The sequence below is a fragment of the Myripristis murdjan genome, chromosome 22, assembly GCF_902150065.1.
Source record: "Myripristis murdjan chromosome 22, fMyrMur1.1, whole genome shotgun sequence".
Classification (NCBI taxonomy): domain Eukaryota; kingdom Metazoa; phylum Chordata; class Actinopteri; order Holocentriformes; family Holocentridae; genus Myripristis; species Myripristis murdjan.
Window position 1 is genome coordinate 26,670,094 of NC_044001.1, and position 20,995 is coordinate 26,691,088.

General features: G+C 39.4%; 1 protein-coding gene across 10 annotated transcripts in view; it reads left to right on the forward strand.

Annotated features, from left to right (window-relative positions):
- Nucleotides 1–20,633, forward strand: part of kiaa1109 (KIAA1109 ortholog) — a 107,820-nt gene extending 87,187 nt beyond the window's left edge. For 9 of the 10 annotated variants that reach the window (XM_030044471.1, XM_030044476.1, XM_030044473.1 and 6 more), the window contains 13 exons: nucleotides 1,442–1,618; nucleotides 3,624–3,761; nucleotides 5,383–5,628; nucleotides 7,098–7,251; nucleotides 8,969–9,126; nucleotides 10,152–10,341; nucleotides 11,648–11,865; nucleotides 12,910–13,161; nucleotides 13,813–14,016; nucleotides 14,548–14,742; nucleotides 14,988–15,122; nucleotides 16,837–17,002; nucleotides 19,669–20,633. In XM_030044471.1, the coding sequence (XP_029900331.1) occupies nucleotides 1,442–1,618; nucleotides 3,624–3,761; nucleotides 5,383–5,628; nucleotides 7,098–7,251; nucleotides 8,969–9,126; nucleotides 10,152–10,341; nucleotides 11,648–11,865; nucleotides 12,910–13,161; nucleotides 13,813–14,016; nucleotides 14,548–14,742; nucleotides 14,988–15,122; nucleotides 16,837–17,002; nucleotides 19,669–19,885 (2,450 nt within the window). In that variant the 3' untranslated portion in view covers nucleotides 19,886–20,633. The remainder of the gene's footprint in view (nucleotides 1–1,441; nucleotides 1,619–3,623; nucleotides 3,762–5,382; nucleotides 5,629–7,097; nucleotides 7,252–8,968; nucleotides 9,127–10,151; nucleotides 10,342–11,647; nucleotides 11,866–12,909; nucleotides 13,162–13,812; nucleotides 14,017–14,547; nucleotides 14,743–14,987; nucleotides 15,123–16,836; nucleotides 17,003–19,668) is intronic. The other variant, XM_030044477.1, reaches the window with a different exon arrangement.
- Nucleotides 20,634–20,995: the final 362 nt, after the last annotated feature.

The window sequence follows — 20,995 nt, forward strand, 5'->3', positions numbered from 1 at the left end:
CCTTGTCAGCATGTCCACATCACTAATAATTGCTTAGCAAAAATCTCTAATGTGATATTTGCATTTGTCCAAATCACCCAACCTTACCTAAATATCAGTCAGCTCCAAAAATGAACAGTATCCAATATAACAGCCAATTACAATTTGCTTCTGTGGCTGCATTGTTATGCAACATATCATTTTAAACCTTGAGACCAAATAATCTAATTTTCATGAGGCAATGACTGGCATTTTGCTTATTATTGTTATTATTATTATTATTTTGCTCTTATGTAGGGTGAATAACTGCTTGTGAATGTGCTGAATGTTGAACTTTTATGTGCTTTGTGTGCAGTATGCTACAAGTTATGCATTTATGGCCCATCAGTGATCACTTTTGTAGTCCATATAAGTTAACAGCCCCTGTGATAATATGAAACTTAAATGGACTTGACTCATGTGTTGTGCAATACAAACATAAAAGAGTGTAAACAGTTGTCATTACATTGTCATCAGGTTAAGTAAGACTGAGTGGGAAGCATGGCATGGAAAGAATTATTGTATTATGTGTGTATGTTTTTTTTTTTTGTTTGTTTGTTTTGTTTTGTTTTGTTTTTTTGGTATTGCTGTGAAGGAGTGCATTACATTGCATCACTGTTTTCCCTAAGAAAATCAGTTTTCATCTGATGACCATGAAAACCTGAAGAATAACTAAACTGTAACATCAGATCTTGAAAGCCTGATATTTAAATGGTGAAAGTGCAGTAATGAAATGGATATCTACTATTGGCTGATCTTTGGTGCAAGCTCGTATGACATCAGTTAAAAATAGATTTAATGTCAAAAATAGCTGGCAATTATAGAGTCATGTCATAAAGGAAATATGAACTTCTTATATGTAGCAGGAGAACTCCCACATCCAGCCCTTTTGAATAAATGAAAGCAGTAGTTGTGTATTGAAAGAGCAATGAGCAGGATATTTTTCCATGGCACATTTTAAGCTGTATAATTATCAACCTCTGTCGCCGTGATTGCATTGATTTGTTTACTAATGCGGTGTAATCAGATATCCTGGGGGCTATTCCACAAAGCAGGATTAGTAAGGTTAGCCAGATAATTTTCAAGAGTGTCACAAAATATCTTCTGATTTTTGTTGTTTATTAATAGCAATCAACATTGATGAACAAATTATATTCCTAAATCTAACTTTGAAGTTTTGTTTTACAGACTTTAATCACTAACACCATAATATTTGCAGCATAATATTTTCTGCAGTTATCTGGCTAATGTGCTGTTACTCTCCACCACATGCTATTTTGCTATGTGGTAAAGCAGAAATGCACTCAAAATATTATACTTATAAAATAAAAAATAAAAAATATAAAATACTTACAATAATTAGACATGGTGAGATCAGTATATTTGATTAATTGATTTAATTAATGTATTTCCCCCCCTGAAGGTACTGTAGATGAGGAGCCATCTTCAGTGACAGGGAGGAAGGACTCTCTGAGCATCAACCTGGAGTTTGTCAAAGTCAGCTTGTCCAGGATGAGGCGGACAGGAGGCCCAACCTTCATCGAGAGCTTCATTCCTGCAAAGGGTGGCAAGATGGACACCACCCTCATCAACATCTCAGGTACCTTCTCCATCCCTGCACCATGCAGTAGATTAGGGTTAGACTGATTTAACTATTCACTGATTATATCAGGGCTGATATCTGCCTTTTTTCAAATATCAGATATCATCTTGTCTGGGTCCTTCCTCTCTGATATGATTTTGCATTATTTTCAAATGTAAATATAATGGATATATACCAGCACAAAATACAAAATATTGGCTATAAGCAGCTGCAGTATAAAAAAAATGGAATCCATATCAGCATTAAGAAAACCGTACATGGATTTTTCCTGTGCAGTCCACACAAGGCTTGTTTTTACCTTAGTACTTTGATTTTAACAGAGTTCCCACTGTTTGAAGACTTTCTGGAATATAGCGGAGCAGTGAGAGGAGTTTTCTAAACAGGAAAAGCTGGAGATATTAATAAATCTCAGCAGAAGTCAGGGAAGTGAGGCCCTTTTTACAGCAATATATCTGAACTTATTTTACAGCTTGACATTTATTGCATTAGATGATGATTTTCAGCTGTTTTTCTCCACAGCAAAACTATCTGTAGCAGAAACCAGACTTTTAACCTTTTAGAGAAACAATAATAAATGAGAGAGGAAGAACGTTGCAGGTCATGGAAGTCCTAAAACTTAGTTATGGGAAGTCATGGAAAAGTGATTACATTTTACACCAGAGACACTACGGGAACGCTAATATGATGAACCCCAAAACAAAGGCAAACTTCCATGGTGACATTTTTCTCACAGAGCCCATGGGCTCATAACAGGGACATTTTTGGGACCACAGTAATTACATTTGCAAACACAATAAAATAATTGCTTTTAATGTCAAGTCAGATTATATAAATTATGTGGTTATAGACTGATGGTTGTTAAAAGAAAAAAAAATCTGTATGTATCATTAAGTTTGTCTCTCATTTGTGTTGTGCAATCAGGGTTCTTGACGTTTGGCATATTATTTCATTTGGCCTTAGCTCTATGCAGCACTCATTATGTTAACTTTATGTTAAAGTTTTGAAATTAAAATAACAGAGAAATTGAGTTTCCCTTGATTTGCTTGGGTGAAATTGCCACAGTAGCAAAACCTGCACATCAGTTACACACAGTTAGATTGTTCACTGGGTAAATATTTTGCAAATTATTTTATTTGTTTATTTATTTTTTGACAGGGGCGAGTGCATTTCCAACATCTTAATGGGAGTTAATGAGATTTTCAGGTGTAGGGTGGACTCTCCATCTGAATACTTAAGGATTGCGTGGGATATAAGGTTCATTGGGAGAAGATGTTAAACTCCACTTTTTTACATTTCAGAGAACATAAATCATAGCTCTTCCATGACAGTTTGGGAAAATGCAGATTTTGTAATATTAATGAGTTTTCCCTGTCCAATTTCTCCATTGCTGTCCATAGTAAAATGGACTGGAGAGGCTGAAATTGCATCTTATGCATTTTCAGCTGTAGTCATTGCAAAGGGATTCATTCATATTATCTTTAAATCTTCAAGAACACGACATGAATGACATCCATTAATGAACCATATATCCCACACAGCGCTGAAGTATTCAGAGTCCAGCCCACACGTTTACGATTGTAAACACAACATTCAAAGTTTGCCCCTCATCTAAGCTAACCCATTGTTTCCTATGCTGGCAACGGAATGAACGCCATTGCTGTCCTATGAAAAAAATTGGTTCCACTGGCACCTACCTGTCACACAGAAAACAGGCCAACATCGTATGGCTCTTCATCCTCATCCTCTCCCTCAGTGCTCGCCATTGGGTGAACGCCAGCCCCAGATTCACTCTCACTGTGGAACAAGCTTTGTTCACTTGGCGTTTCACCTTGCTATATTGCCTTTTTCACTCTGCTAAAAAGAGGGCTTTGTATTGAATTTAGACTAAAAATGCTGAATAAATACATTTTGAAGTACAGCAAAATGTGGAGAGGATCAAGGGGTCTGATATTTTAGTGAAGCATTCTATGCAAATGAACAAATTGTAATATTCTCTTCTCAGCTGTGTGTGACATTGGCTCAGCCTCCTTCAAATATGACATGAGACGACTGAGCGAGATCCTGGCATTTCCAAGAGCCTGGTACCGTCGAAGTATCGCCAGGCGCCTCTTCCTCGGAGATCAGACAATCAACCTGCCAGGTAACTCCTCGGCATATTGCTTTCTTGTATAAAAATAGCTGCCTCAGTTGCATACTGTATGAGCTGATTAAAAAAGACTCCATTGTGTGGATGGACAGATGTATCAATAGACTACTGGTAGTGGCCAATATCAGCTTTAAAAAGCAGGATTGGTATCGGTCCAATATTATTTTTACTTTTGATATTTGGCTCATGTTGAAATTGGCACTTGAGTGATGTTTTTGTGGAGTGTGCCACTTAATAAAAGAGCAAAATTAACAGTCTTTTGCTTAAAAAGAATGTTAAGAAATGTATCTTAAACAAGCCTGTGTCAAAAGGTTAATATGTTTTCCCCTTGCATTTTCATTCTTGTGGTTGCTGTAAATATTCTGTTTATATGCAGCAGTATCTAATCTGAACTTTTAGCTAGGCTTTGCACGATCAGGATTTTTTGGGCCGATCACCGATCAGTGAGTTTAAACAAACCGATCACCTATCACCGATCCAATCACGACGGAGCAATATGTCTATTTAAATATCTTGTTTATTTACTGTATATACTTATGTACCGTTTACTGAGCTTGAGTTTTATCTGTCTCAGACACTTTGAAGAAGTCCCACACCGCCGACATTGTTGTTTGTTTGAATCCGACATTGAATGATTCAAGATTTAAAAAAATGTATTGTCCATCACATAGTGACAGGGCTCAAAACTAACATGGCGGTGGTGTGGAACTTCTTCTGAGTAAATGAGACAGATAAAACAATGCAACGGGAGCATCTGCAAAAAGTTTCAACACGACAATGACATCATTGATCGGATCGGCGAATTCAGACATAACAGCCGATCACACAAATTGCATAAAATGCACTATATCGGCCTGTCCGATGTAGGCGCTCAGATCGGTGGAGAGCCTACTTTTAGCTACCTGAGAAAAACAATAAAGAAACAGTAAAACCAGGCTCCCAGGTTGCATACTGTCTGACTGAAAGAACTGGACTGTGCAAACAAGAGAATTTATATTTTGTTACCGTTAACTTTTAGGAAATTTTGTCCAACAGTTCATATGAGAAAGGAAGTCAGTAAGCTGTATTAGGCTGCTATGAGTAGTTAACTGTAACGGAACATATAACTGGGTGTTGTCAACATAAAAATGGAACTGTACATCAAGCTTACTAATGACCTGATCTAAGGACAGCACATAAATGGACCCAGGATTGACCCCTGAGGAACACCATTAATGAAATGGGAAGTGATGATTAATAACTACCAACAATAACAGAAAAGGTTCTATTAACAGATAGTAAGTCAGGTAAAGATTAGGCTTCCTTTACATGTGTTGTACAGTTGCATGTTTAAAATCAGATTTGAAAATACCCGTGGCCAAGGAGTAATTAATAATTTATGAGATGAACGGACTGACAGTGGGCAGTATGTCTTTAAGGAGTTTGGAGGGAATAATATTGGGCTGGGAATGAGGATGTTTGTTTGTCACCTGTGTGACTACCAATCAGCTCTATGATCTGAGACATAAAAATGACCAGCTGCTTTGCCTCTTTTCTTTAGTTACTTTTTTCATTCAGTGTTCTCCTCCAGTGTGACATTTCCAAACCTTACATCCCAACCTTTACTTCTCCTCAGCCTCTGGCCCGGCCACCCCTGACTCTGCTGAAAACATCACTCAACATCTGTCCCCTGAGTCCAGCCGCAAAGCCTATTGGAGGACGTGGGACGGCAGCACTGGGACGCAGCACATCCCCCAGTCCCCCAATGTCTTCTCAGAGCACTCCACCGGGAGCAACATGTCCCCAGGGGGCCTGGCTCACCTCAAGTCCCCAGCGCCTGGCCGCACAAGGAGCGTGTCTGATTCTTCTGCTCCTAGAAGAGGTAATTACAAAAACTCCCCATGGATGGAGGGTATCATTTTTACATTCACACATACAGATGATGTGATGTAAAACTCTTTTACACCATATTACATGGTGAGCAGCCATACAGTAGCCTGATTCAGCTGTTAAAAGAGTGATGGAGACCACAGAGGGCATCAGGCTACAGTGTCCTAATGCCATCTGACAGGCAGAACCATGCCACTAATCCTAATCTAAATGTTACAATGTGTGTGAGTGCAGGTATGCCACTGGGGCTATCAAGAGTGCACTTAGCCTCACTGATGTTTTGTTGGATTATATGTGACATTTTAGAGGACAATACCAATATTTTTGAATGTTTGGCCCATTTTCTACAATCCCCCCATGTTTTACATTGCAATAAACCATTTTTCAAATCATGCAAGATTTCATGAGATATAAACAAAGTCCCTCAATTTTCCAATTTGAATGTTTGGTCAGAATATCTATTCTTACAATATTCTGCTTCTGCAGCTAACAGAGAAGTCAACATTCATAAGCAAAGGAACTGATTGTTTATTGTGTAAAGCCAACATTCACCTGGGGACTCTATTCTGACAGAGACCACTTCATTCTGCCCAATTTCAAGTCATCAGAAACACAACAGTGCTGTGGCTTTTAGAAAAATTAAAGTGGTCGATTTTATTACGGTGATGGAATACTTCTGTGAGGAAAGTTTCATATGGTAGTGGAATGAATCGAAACCAATGGCTGGATAAAAAACAATATCAGAACTCTAAAATGCGACTGCTTTGGGAAAAGATTATCAGAAACAAGAAGTTTATGCATTTTGAAGATATTATGATAAACATGCAAAGTCACAGGAATGGCCTTTTATGAAGTTTCAGTACTGATTTTCTGGAATCCCAGAGGCGGCTTTTGTAGAGCAAGGCCACGTGTAGATTTTGAGCTGTATTATATTATATATTGAGCTGTAATTGTCACACCCCTTCTTGAGTCAAGCAGTGTAATTTTGAAAATGCATCATTCCCTTGAGCTTAATCAAAGTTGGACCAACATTGTCCTAAATAATATGTGAGACAAAATGAGACAGAAGAATTAATAGACACCCCCCAGCACATTCTCCTAATTTCATTGCAAGGACAAATGACTAACTCAAGACAAGTTTATTTATGTAGCTCATCATCTCTTCATGTCTCCAAGGACTTTGCACAGACAAGCCTGCTCAGATCGAAGTTGGCTATCGATTGACAAATCAAAATGATACAGTACAGTACACAACAAAAATAAACACAAGGAAACCAAGTACAAGACACAAGTTAGCATGTTGGAAGGAAGACGGAGAAAATCTCCTAGGAAAATTGAAAAAGTGTGCTTGCTAGCACTCAGTCCGGCCCTGATACTCTTACTTTTTGTTGATATCATTGCTTAACACAACATGTTATCCTTCAGTATCGTTTTACTAAGTCAGCCTTGTTCCTCCCCTAGACTCAGTGACAAAAACATCCACTCCATCCTTCAACAAAAATGGCAAAGCAGCAGGCCAGCAGGGGACACCCTGGGAGACCCTGGTGGTGTTCGCCATCAACCTGAAGCAACTCAACGTCCAGATGAACATGAGCAATGTCATGGGCAACAACACGTGAGTGGTCACGCTTTTTGACCTACACACTCAAAAAAAAACCAGGGGCCAGGTTGTGCTGTCGTCAGAGAGTGAGAGAAAGAGAGAGCTACAAAAGGCAAAGGTCACAGGTTTCAGGAAAAAAACACTGAGGGAGATTAAAAAAAATAATCATAAGTGTCTGAAAATGAAAATCACTACGGTCAAATGTGCTGTCATGTCTCAAATCTTAATGATGAGCATGGTTGGAAGTGTTTGTGTAATCATAGAGAATGCAGATGATAACATTTAAATGACCAAATTTGACCCTGTTTTTCAAAATATTTTCATTTTAGATAATGTTGATCCAGATCGTACATGATCTGGATTTCCAATTCTGGAGTTGGAGTGGTTTTTATACCCCTCGATGTGGCCATCTGCTGGACAAATAAGAGTTAATTTGGTAATGAAAGAGAAATAATCAATGATCTACATTTTCGCCATCTGCAAACTTATGAAGGCAATCTTTGGACACAGTGGATGCAATTCTTGTTTGATTACAGGCCTTTATCTAATGATTTGAAAAATCAGTCAGTCCAGCTGCTCCAGCAGGCTGCACAGTGGCAGAACTTTACTCTGAGATGATGTGGTAGAGCGTTTATTTGTTTTAAAGCAACATTCAGTAATTAAGTACAAAAAATCAGCCAATTATTTTAAGTTTAAACGTATTATGAAAATCGTGAGTGATTTAAATCAGTTTCAGTGATCACAGGTTTATTACCTCTGTATTCTTTTGAGGTTTCCAATAATTTCTGTAGAGGTGTGTGAAACCATTTTGTCAATCCACTCTCAATCCAGCCCTCTAGGCGGGATCAAAATAATCCTGATTTTTGGTATTAAATTTATCCAGATTTTTGTGTGGAGGCAAAGTAAAGCACAGGAGTAGAGGTTATTCAGTTTAAAGATCTCTTTATTCATAAAAAGACCTGACTCTGTCTGCAGAGTACAGTACTGGACACACAAAGTCTGTCTTCTTAGGACCAAAGGCAAACCTGAGAGAAACCCTCTACATAAATTTGATATAGGTGTATTCAGATATATAGAATCACTTTCTGTATTATGATTTACCAGACATCTGAATATATGAATACTTAATATTAGCACAATCCCCTACAGTTATCTTTGTGTATGCATATATTAGTAAGAAGTGATATATTGATTAAGAAAAGTGATATATGAGAATATGAAAATAAGTATGGCGACAAGGGCTGAATCAAGTCTCCCACCACACCCAAAGATGTTTAGATGTCACTGAATATGTCCGTGGAAAATACTTAAAAATGATTTCCTTAAAAGAGTTGGACTCCTGCAGGGTTTTTTTTTAACTTAGAGGGGAGATGCAGAGGCAGATCAAGAAAAACAGAATACTGCTGTCTTTGTTTCTTCTTTCCATCCTTCCTGCCTACCTACATATCTACCTAACCTTTGTCTTCCTCCCAAACAGAAGGAAATTCAGTTGTCAAAACACCAACACACTTGAACAAACACATCAAAACATGAAAAATAAAGCGCATCAACAAATGACAATGTTGTTATCGCTCTCTTGTTGGAATATGCAATGTATGAAGATGTCAGCATACCACATAGCAGTCACAACTCCTTTTCCCCCTGGATATTGGTGATCATGTCCTTGTGTGGAGAGCAGGTCTGCTTTTTTCAGCAGCAGCAGCAGCGCTCACTGTTGTGTTTGTCCCTGCAGCTGGACGACCAGTGGGTTAAAGAGTCAGGGCCGCCTGTCTGTAGGCAGCAACCGGGACCGAGAGATCAGCATGTCGGTGGGCCTCGGCCGCTCCAAGCTGGACTCCAAAGGCGGGGTTGTGGGCGGCAACATAGACGTAAACACTCTGGAGATGGTCTGTAAGTAAACAAAACAGGCCCGCTCCGACAGTGCAGACATGTGCTGTATTCCTGCAGCTCTGTCACAGCCCTGGTGTCAAAGTGAAGTGTGTGGCTGTGGCTCTGGGCCACTATCTAATGCAAAGTTCTCACACCAGACTGTATTCTGACTTCTGAATTGTTTGTGCTTTTTTGTGCCAAAAGGTTGATGTCAGTTTCTCGACTTATAATACCTCCATTCACAGACAAGTTCTGATTTTGACATGGAATGTGACATTTTTATGTATTTATTTTATTTTATTTTTAAGTCCAAGGATAATGTATCAACAAAAAAACAAGGTTCAGGTACAATGTCTCTTCTTCAAAAACAAAAGAAAAAGTAGAGATTGTAAATCAGTGAAACATGTACTCACAATAGCTACATGTACGTGTATACACATATACACATATGTTCACCAATATAGTGAATGAGTACAATTTTCATTCCTGTTTATCCCATTTTTACGGAAGGATCATTACAAAATATTGTTTGTTTTATACCTGACCCAATTTCTCATCTTTCCTCAAAAATAAGGACTTGATTTCTCATTCTCACACATGTTTTTTCCATTCCGTATATTTCATTGAGCAAGTCCCTCCCGGTGTGCATATTCTTATTTTTCAAGTAAAATGATTGTATTTAGTGTTTTTAAGATGCACATCTACATGCCCACACACTTTCACACACAGTGAACCTGTGAGTGAAGTATACATTTTTGCACATTATCTGCATATGCTACAGTTATCGTAGATCAAGTTGTACTTTTATTTTCTAGCAATTAGATTGTGCCAATCAAATATTTTTACAGAACTCCCATTTGCTCAAATTAAATTTTTATTCGTATCATTTGCTGTTATCATTTGTTTGCCTTTCCTGTCTCCCAGATTTACCCATAGGGGTCTGTCTCATTTCAACTTATCTCTTATCCTCTTTGGTAGCCAGTATAAGCAGTAAGTATGAACAGTACATCCACAAGAGTGTTTAACACTTGTCTGTTTGTCTGTAGCCCACATCTCTGAACACCCGAACCAGCAGCCAAGCCACAAGATCCAGATCACCATGGGCTCAACAGAGGCCCGAGTGGATTACATGGGTTCCAGCATCCTCATGGGCGTGTTCAGCAACGCTGATCTCCAGCTCCAGGATGAATGGAAGGTCAACCTGTGCACCGTCGACACCAGCCTGTCAGAGAAAAGGTGTGGCAGAATGTCCATGGAAGCTAGATAATCAATACAACACCCCTGGTTCATGAAATACACTGCGGCTACACCGCAGACATCAAGCTTTATATGGCCATGACAAAATGTGGTCAGTGGTTCCACTGAGGGTGTGTCCACACAAAACATGTTGCAGTGGATTGCGAGAGGATATTATGTGGCCATTTAACACAATCAGTTACATTACAAGGTTGTGTTTCCATGTTCCTCAGTGAGTATTTTATCTCATCCTGGCATTGTTGATATATGGTGTGTGTTCATCAGATTGTCAGCAGTTTCCACACTGCTCATTTATTCCCAAGAGAGGAGCAGATATCCATATTGTCTTTTTCCTGGCTGCTGGCCGCAGCTGCCATTATCTACCTGGCATTTGAACACTTAGGAACACATTGTGCTCGGAAACGGTGACACAGACATGCCATGGGAATTTCAAAATAAAGGCATATCTCGAAGATGACAATATGGATCAATATTTTTATTTTGTATAGATTATTTTGAAACATCGATTCACAACTCAATATATAAATCCAGATCAATGGATCTTTACACCCCTAGTGCCGAGACACATCAGTTTTTTGCCATGCATGCTGCTTTATGATTTGATAAAAGTGAGAATACTGTCTGAACCAATCCCAGAATACATTGTTTTATGAGTATAAGGAGATCTCACATCTCAGATCCAGCAGTTTCTCATGATTGGAGAGACTAGTATAACAAAATGTAGTTGGGATAAACTACAGTCTGGTGACTGATGCGATCTATATTCAGTTATTTCTTCATCTGGCAAGAACACCAGAGAGACACTAGAGAATTCCATCATGTTTAGTTAATGTTTGAGGGACTGGACCCAGATTTGCTTCAGTGATTCCTGTGCAACCAAAGTTTCTAACCTGGTGGAATGAAAACTCTGTCCAACAAACAGCTGCTTAAGGGTCCGTGTGACCTCTGTTCATGACCTGATGTGCAGCATGAGACTAAACAAACTGAATATAAAACCACACTAAAGTCAACTTTTCCACAATGTTGAAGACAATGAATGCAAACAAAGGTTGATCGCACCCGTTGTTGATCATTTGCAGCTACTTCGACATCCACTTATCTGTAATTATTCTGACCAATTCCCTGTTGATTTAACAAAACAAAACAAAAAATCTTTAATCTGTACACTATACCTGTCTGTCTTTGCCGTCTTTTATGCTTTTTGGAAAACCTCGGTCTTATTCTCAGTCATCTATCTCCTTGTTCTCCCCCGTTTCCCCACCCATCTCCCTCTTCCTGCTTGCAGTGAGATCTTTGTCCATGGGGACTTGCAGTGGGACATTTTCCAGGTGATCATTTCACGCTCCACCACACCAGACCTCATCAAGATTGGAATGAAGCTGCAGGAGTTTTTCACTCAGCAGTTCGACACCAGCAAACGGGCTCTTTCCACCTGGGGTCCAGGGCCCTACCTGCCCCCCAAAACCCCTGTCATCAACTTGGAGAAAGGAGCCACTGAGCTTTGTAAGCATGCCTTTTCAACACTGTTATATGAAACATTACACAAACTCTGTGACATAACAGAAGGGAAATGATTTGCATTGCATTTATTTGCATTTCTTATACTGGTTGTAGGGAATAAAATGAAACTGGTTCTTCGAGTAAGCCAGTAGGACCATACAAGTGTTTTTGCATTTTCAGGCCATTTACCACAATTTACATTGTGTATTCTTTATTCTTAATTCAGATTCCCATTAGCTTCCATAGGTCTTCTTGGGTCCACATAGGAAAGACAAACAATATAAAATTCACAAATAACACGAATAACACAAATCAAGCTACTGCAACCAGAACATAAACAACAATTAGATGAGTAAACTGATTTTCTACTCCCTAAGGTGAACAATAAAAATTAGACTTAAAAAAGCAAAATCATAAATTGTCCCAAAGAAAGCATAACAAATTACCAAGCAACTAAAAAAAAAAAACCCACACACCTCCACAGTTCATTACTCCTGACCGGTTTCCAAAGCACGGCATACTGTGTGAATTTGTTTTCCTCCACTCCATGCAGTCTGTTTCCATTTGTTTTAATATTGTATGAAAATCAGCTTGTAGAGACTTGAAATTTGCTTGAGACAGGTAATATATTAGAGTGAAAATGGGGGTGCTCCTCAATAGAGAATAATTTCTCTCCATCGAGAAAGGACCTGCTCTTATTTGACAGCGTCTCCCTTAAAATATATTCTACTGTGGGATGCTTTGAACGTCAGGCTAAAAATATTTTCACAATGTTTTTTTGTTATAACAGTTATAACAATATTTCTGTAGTTATTCAGTGGTGTCACTGCTGCTAAAAATACAAATTATCTTAATTAAGGTTCCATTTAGATTTAACACACATGTCCTGGTGTTACAAAAGCACACTGCACTGAACATCATATGCCTTTAGGTAGTCGATGATATAACGTACATGGCTCATGTTGAAGTATGAGTTTATTTGTCTGTCTAAAGTTCCCTCTGCTTCTCATTTTATGTCATATAACCCTCTGTGCTTCTTTCTGTCAGACATGGATGCAGCCCACCACCGCCACTGGCCCGGGGTGCTGAAAGTGATAGCCGGCTGCCACATCTCCCTCTTCCAGATGCCCCTTCCTGAAGACGCAGTGCAGCTGGGCGGATCAATGAGCCTTCACGGCAATCACATGACACTGGCCTGCTTCCACGGGCCCAACTTCCGCTCCAAGTCGTGGGCTTTGTTCCACCTGGAAGAGCCCAACATCGCCTTCTGGACGGAGGCACAGAAGATCTGGGAGGACGGTGAGGAACAAGACACTCGACTCACTAACCTCAAATGGAAAGAAACACCTTCATCTAAATGTCACTGCTTTGGTTTTATTAGAGAACCAAGTGCACAACTATTGTCACAGTCCAGTAGCAATCCTGTGTGTTAAATTAACACCCACCCTCTGCCTGCAGCCTGCAGCAACTAATGACAAATTTGGAAAAAATCGACCATAAAGTTTGTAGGCTGCAAAATCAGTTTGCAGCTTATTGAAACTAGGGCTGTTTCCAATTTATTAAAAGAGAATCAGTACAATACACTTATTCAGTCACCACTAACATAAAGATGTCATTAATGTCATATCACATTGCAGTGTGATAAATGTCAAGGGTTTTTTTTTTTTTTTTAGTTTGATATATAGATATAACCTTATGAAATATGTACTAAGCATTTAAAAAATAACTATCCAGTAAATTTTTCCCCTCTTAATCTAATTTGCTGATTATCTGAGAAAACAATCTGCCGATTAATTGATTGTTAAAATAGCACTCCTGTTACCATCACTGATTCTGTACCTGAAAAAGCATGGGAAACACTTAGCATGACCTTTATGGGAAAAATGAGAATGCCATATTTTGACATTGTTCTTGACATGTATGTTTTTTGTAACTTACTTTTGTAACCAGGCTCCAAAGATGATTCTACCTACATTGTGCAGACACTGGATTTCCATCTTGGCCACAACACCATGGTGACCAAACCATGCGGTGCATTAGAAAGCCCAATGGCCACCATTACCAAAATAACCCGCCGACGGCACGAAAACCCCCCGCATGGAGTCGCCACCGTCAAAGAGTGGTTCAACTACGTCACTGCCATGAGAAATGAAGGTAACAGCAAGCACCCTAACTTCCTCTAGTAAAGCTATCTTGATGTCATCTTACATGAATGTTTATTCATGGATAATAGACAAAAGTAACCAAAGACACCCTGCCTCAATCTTACCCATATTCAGATTCAGATTGTTTTATTGTCCGTTAGACTACATGTGTGCATTGTGCTTAGTTTCAAAAAGGTGTTCCAGACATACTTTCTCAGTTTTTATTCTGGTTGTTGTCATAAACTGTCAGTGAGTCCACATTGCATCAAACCCTTACCTCTTTCTCCTTGTGACTGGTCGATCCAAGTCACTGAAACAGACTTTTAGAGCTGAACTTTTCTTAACCATAGAAAGCTCTGCCTGAAAGAAGTCAGGCGTAGCACCTTTCCAAAAAGGTTCTTTCCATCCACCTTGCCACCGCTCCTCCGTTATCTTTAATGTAAAATAGGTGCTGACAGTATAAAAAAAAAAAAAAAACAGAATAGTGTGAGCATGACCTTAAACTCAAATAAGTTTTGAGATGTTTTATCTCTCGGTACAGAGTTGAACTTGCTCAGGAATGTGGATGCCAACAACCCAGAGAGTGGAGCGGCTGCCAAAAGCTCCAGTCTTCTCAGCAGCTTCCGCAGCTCCTCCAGCTACAACCACGAAACAGAGACTATCTTTGCCCTTCCCAGAATGCAGCTGGACTTCAAGTCCATCCATGTACAAGACCCAGATGAACCTTCTCTAACAGGTAGCATCACGCTCCATAAACCATTGACCATAATGTGCAAACCCTAAAGGGATATAGGAGTACGTTAGGACAGTCAACCATATGTCTTAACACTCTATTCTTACACTGTTTTTAAGGTTATTTCATGTCCTTCCATCATGTATCATGTCTATCAAATGTTTCAAATGTGTATCAAAGCTTATCTCTGGTCAGGATTGTTTAGTTTTTGTTTATTTTATTATTATTTTTTTTAATCAATCCTCCAGACTCCAACAGCAAACCTAAGGTGGAGTGCAGCGTGGTGACAGAGTTCACGGACCACATTTGTGTCACCATGGATGCAGAGCTCATCATGTTTCTTCATGACCTGGTGTCAGCCTACCTGAAGGAGAAAGAGAAAGGTTTTGTTTTTTTCATTTTCAGTATTCAACTTTCCATCATTCTTAAAGGATAGGTTTAGTATTTTTCAAGCCAGACCATCTTAAATTGTTGATATCCATGTTTTATAACCATACATAGCACAGCCTCACTGCAAGCTTTAAAGTGTGAGCCTTTGGTGTCCACTTCTAAAAGCCAGCACTAAAGCATCCTTCACCATCCACCATCAATAAATCACCCTCTTCCTTGCCATTTTCAATAATGTTCACAGAAAATGTAAATGGTGTCACTAATGGGTAAAATCAGCTGAGCCAAGGATACAATTCATCAGCTACATCGCTCCACCCACCAGCAGAAAAAGCACTCTTGGCAGAGACTTCTCTCTTCAAAAAAAAAAAAAAAAAAAATCACCACTCTGCTGCAGGTTCATGCTAACATTCAACACAGACCAACAGGCACTTATTTCCAGCCTCAAAAACCATACGTTTTGAAACTGTCCATCCAAAAAATGATAGCAAAAAATGGTGCCTTCTAACCAGTTTTAATCAGCATACGTTGCCTTGCATACATCTACACTGTTCTGCCACTAAACAACTAATGATGCGTTCATGTGAACTTGGACCTCGGAAACTCCAAGGTCCAAGTAAATTTCAACAACATGGCATTCACAGTGTCAGGAAAAATCATATATATATATATATATATATATATATACATATATATATAGATAGATAGATATAGATAGATACATAGATACATATAGATATATAGATATACACACGTATACGCACGTGTTCTATGAATACAGCATTAGCCACAGCAGAATGGTGTGGATGTGCACAATAAAGCACTGTTGTTAGAAATCACTGTTTGAAACCTTTTTTATTATTATTATGGACATTTCCAAGATGTGTTTAACAGTTCTGTGAGCTAACACTAAGGTTGTGCTATTTACAGTTATGAATTATGGGAATAATGCGACCTGGATTGCAAAGTACTCAACCGAGCCTTTAAGAAGAAAAGGAGCAGTCTTTGTTCTTTACTATTTGTCTTCATGGGGGAAATTCATGTGTCATCCACAAGATGTGTAGCAATCACACCATGGATAATGGCAGTAGTTGAAGAATAAAATGACACAGTGCATCATGAAAACGACACATAAAACTGTCCAGCACAAAGTGCTAGTTTTTTTCCCATGGCAAACCACTTCTGTCTCGCTGCTCTGTAAGTCTGTATGTATGCTGCTGGACACATTTTTGAGAGCAGCTTGAAATGCAGGCAGCTGAGTGTTATTTTCACACACAGTGGGGAGGTCAGAGAACCCAGTGCTGGCAGCATTTTAATGGGTTTCCTATTGTCACATTGGAACAGATGAATACTCTTTATGCCTGCAACCTTTCATTCTTGGCAACAAATAAAACAGTGTTGTGGCATTGCTCTGTTTATTCTACAGTAGAATAGAAAGAGAAGAGATTAAAGATTTGCATCACCGTTTATTAATTCTTATTAATTGAAGTGGACCAGATGGATATTTGAATGTGAATAGGAGTCAGATCTGTGCTATCAAAGCACTGACTGTGCTCTCAGCCATGGTAATGGAAATATATCTGCTTGTGGTTCTCTCTGTTGATAAGAGAAAGCAGAATATGCATTTGCTGTGTCAAAAAGAAATCATTGAGGCAGTCGAGTGTGTTAGGTCACACCTTAATGCCTTTCTCCCTGCATGTGTCTCTGCAGCTCTTTTTGCCCCACGGATTTTTGCGGCTCGGCCTGGCCAGAAGAGTCCTACAGCCCTGCATGATGAAAGCTCCACGGACAAGGACAAGGAAGACAGCATCAACTACACCACTGTGGACTGGAGGGAGTTCATGTGCAACACCTGGCACTTGGAGCCGACTCTCAGGTTAGAAGTCCATCAGAAATATTTTATTCATACAGCCTGAAGGCTATCATAGAGCCAAAACATCATGCTAGTTCTGAGTGATGCTCAGTTACAATCTTATGTGATAAAATAAAAACAAAAAAAAAAACCTGGAAGATTCTCCATTTGATTGGAAGCGTTCTGGTGGCATGTCTTTTAAAAAGGTCTTGTGTGTTGTCTTCAAGGTGAAACCCTCTAAAGTATCCTGGTGACGTGTGATTGTTTCCGAGTTACTTTACTTATCCTCATACCTCACTTTTTGGGCATGGCTGGCCCCTGAGCAGCTTGATACTCAAAATGCACTGGCTCTACGGACACGGTATTGCCAGAGCTTGGCTCATCTATCACCATAGCTTGAAGAGCCTGCACTGCCTCACTGCAGTTCATTTCATTTACATTCATCTTGAGTCTGAACAGAACTAGTTTGAAACCACAGAGGAAATCTTGACCATATACCATGTAGCACGAAGAATTTGTTTAGGGTGTTAGGGTTGGAGTACGGATTGGGCGGCATATTTTTGTCCTGGCCAGAGATGGAAGCGTAGTGACCAAGCCCAACCTGAACCCCACAGGCATTCTTTTTTTGTGTCCGAAACTGACCTGAGCCAAAGATTTTTCCTTGTCTACCATCACTTGGATACATTTACTGCCCGATACAGCCTATGCGTTGCCTTCAGTGTCATCACGTAAACTCCAGTGCCATACAGGAAGTTGCCCAGAACAGACAGTGGGCCCATCAATTTTATTTATTTTACATTGGAGTTTTGCTAAAATAACTGATGTGACCGAACCTGATCCAAACCCAAACATAATTTCTAAATTTTTGTCAGAACCTGGACCAACCTGTCGGGACTCGGATCTGGTATCCAAACTCAAGTTAGGGTATCCTGTTGGCCTTTTTACATTTCTGCAAACCAACAAATATGTTGATGTCAATGTTTCTGAACCAAAAATGTGTTGCCTATCAAAATTTAGACTTACAGCCAATATGGCAGAGCCTGTGTCAACGTTGTGTGCATCTCGTTAGCTGCTTTAGCCATCTTTTGTTTGCTTCAGTAGCTTCATTAGTCACCAAAACTACTTGGTTAAGGCTAGGAAAAGGTTCGTCATCATGGTTAAGGTTAGTGAAAGGTCATGGTTAATGTTACGAAGGCTAACGTTTGCTGCTAATATTGGCAGATATAAGCTAAAAACAAACACATCTCTCAGCTGACACGGGATTTGAACCCCAACCTGCAGAAGCAAAGTCCGGTTGTTGTGTCCCCCACCACCCCACCCACAAGGCATTTGTCGCTCACTTTATACGATGTCATGAAACTTGAAAATGTGACGCATCTGTGCTGCTGCAGACCATGTGCCAGTGACATCCCACGTTCAAGGCAGGACCTTTGTCCCATTGTCTCCTACTTCTTCCCAATCCTGACTGACCCTCTCTACTGTGACCATCAAATAAATTAAAGAAACATAATTCAGCGGCTTCGTCAAAGAGGAAGTTAGGGGAGTAATTCTGAATTACTCGTTTTCAATTTATTTGATGGTCACACTGAAGAGAGTCAGCATCAAATACATGCAAAACAGGTAGATATGGTAACACACATTCAGAAGTTTGATTTAAAATCAGCTTAAACCGTCTTTGGGCCAGAGCACTCCATGTTGAAGTGGATTATTTTCCACACTCTTCTCTGCAATCTCCTAGACCAAATTTCAAAATGATGATGTGCGAACCAAACATGCAAATCCTAATATAAGACAGTAATATATTTGCTCTTCTCAGGATTGAAAAAAGAAAGCCAAGGCACCCAAAACAAAATAACCTTGTGAAAGCTTTTGTTCTGCTCATTCCTTTCAAACACGCATTAGATTTCAAAATAAATGACAAGAAAATTAACACATGCTCCACCCCCAAAAAAAAATTACCTTGAAATTGCCACAAAAGTATCCAAAAAAAGTGAGCTGCCAAAAAGTTAGAAAAGAAATAGTTAAAAAAAAATCCATATAAGCTATTATTACAATTATTTGACTTAAACATTTTAATTAAATAACAAACAAAACTACTAAATTGTAAAAAATGAAATAAAAAACATAATATAATATGTTTTTTAATAAAACATAATAATAACTTCCCCTCACATAAAAAAATCAAAAAGAAAAAAGTGAATTTTGTGCAGAGTGTGAAGTAAAACCTTTCAAAATACAAGCCTGCCTACAGGCCCCTGGGTTTCAAAGAGAGAAAAACCTTTTTCAGCTTTTGCACACAAAAGAAGAGCATACTTTTCCCAGCACTATTAGTGTGAGCACCTTGTTTTTTTGGGGGGGGACAAAACAGACTTAGATGGGCTGGAGAATCATGAAAAAACACACTCTGATACTCCCTTTCAGCCCCTTTATTGAGTCTACTGTGTTTGTTCTTTCATGTGGTAAACAGTTCGTCTAAGTTCAGACTGGAGATGCAAGATCACACAACTTCGTCACTGTGAGGATTTACGGGCTACTATTATACAAGCCCCGAACTACCGTTTACTCTATTGGTAATGTGAGCTGAGAGAATTCTTGATCCAACCTCAGTCTGGGCGGCATGAACTAGCCGCGATGCATCTGGAAGTGGCTTTTGCACAGAAAGGTAATGAAATGCTCCTCCTCTTCTTCAGGCTCATTTCCTGGACGGGGCGCAAGATTGACCCGGTGGGTGTGGACTACATCCTTCAAAAATTGGGCTTCCACCACGCCAGGACGACTATTCCCAAATGGCTGCAGAGGGGCGTGATGGACCCGCTGGACAAGGTCCTGTCGGTGCTCATCAAGAAGCTGGGCACCGCCCTGCAGGACGAGAAGGACAAGAAAGGCCGGGACAAAGAGGAGCACTGAAGCCCAAACACCACAAGCATACCTTACTGCTCAGACAGTTTTACATTGAGTCATTGAGAAACAAAAGCACTGGATTACTGGATTGTAATGGCCACTACTGTACAATGCATTTGTCAGAGGAACCCATTTTACCTGCTAAACTCTGTGAATTTAGTTGTTTACTGTGGTGCATGCCACTAATGGCTGTGACTGAAGCATTTTGCACCATCATTATTTTCTGTATATTTTGAACAAAGTAGCACATTTTAGTATTACAGTATTTGGCTGCTTAAGTGGTAACCCCTGCCTCTTTTACCTGTTGTACATGAGCTTACTGAGGCTGCTTGAAAGTTTATTTTAAGGCTTACCGATATTTCATGAGAAATGACTTCTTAAACCATTGCCTTTTCTTTGTTTCCCATGGAACACATGGTAGGTTATGCTTTAAGTATTTTACAGCGTAGTTTTAAGAATTTAAAGATCAATCGGTGACAGTGAGGTGACTACTGATGTGAACTAATAGAGGGTTTAGGCACATAATTTACTCTACTGTGAGGATGGAATAAACCTGTAATTATTTGAATCAAGATCATAATTTATGGGTGTGTGAAATGTAAAGTCTATAACTTGTATTAGCTTGGTGTGTCAAGCTTATTTTTGTCATTTTTTTTTTAAATCCATACAGTAGACCAGTGTATATAAGTTATGGAATTTCTTAAATGTGTTGATTTCTTAACTTAATAAAATCTGCCATTCAATTTTAGATAAATCTCGGCTCTGTTGCAGTGTAATGTGCCTTAACTGACTGACTGAGGTCACTTTCCAGCACCGTGACATGTTCTTCCTTGGATTCTCTCAATGAATTTTGAGTTTCTGCTGGTTGCGCTCCTTTCTTTGTCTTTTCAGCCATGGCAGCCATCACGACTCATGCTAACTACCCCCGTCTTCTTCTGCTTATTCCAGACAAACCAGAAGCACAGCAGAATATTTCCCTTAGAAAGACTAACCAGACCCGAGATGCTGCAGAAGCTCAGCGCTTTCTCATGCCATCAGTGAGCGTTCATTTTCTTGTTACAGGTGACTGATGTCTAGTTAGTGTGGGTTTGTGTTTCTAGTTGAAGCATGACGGAA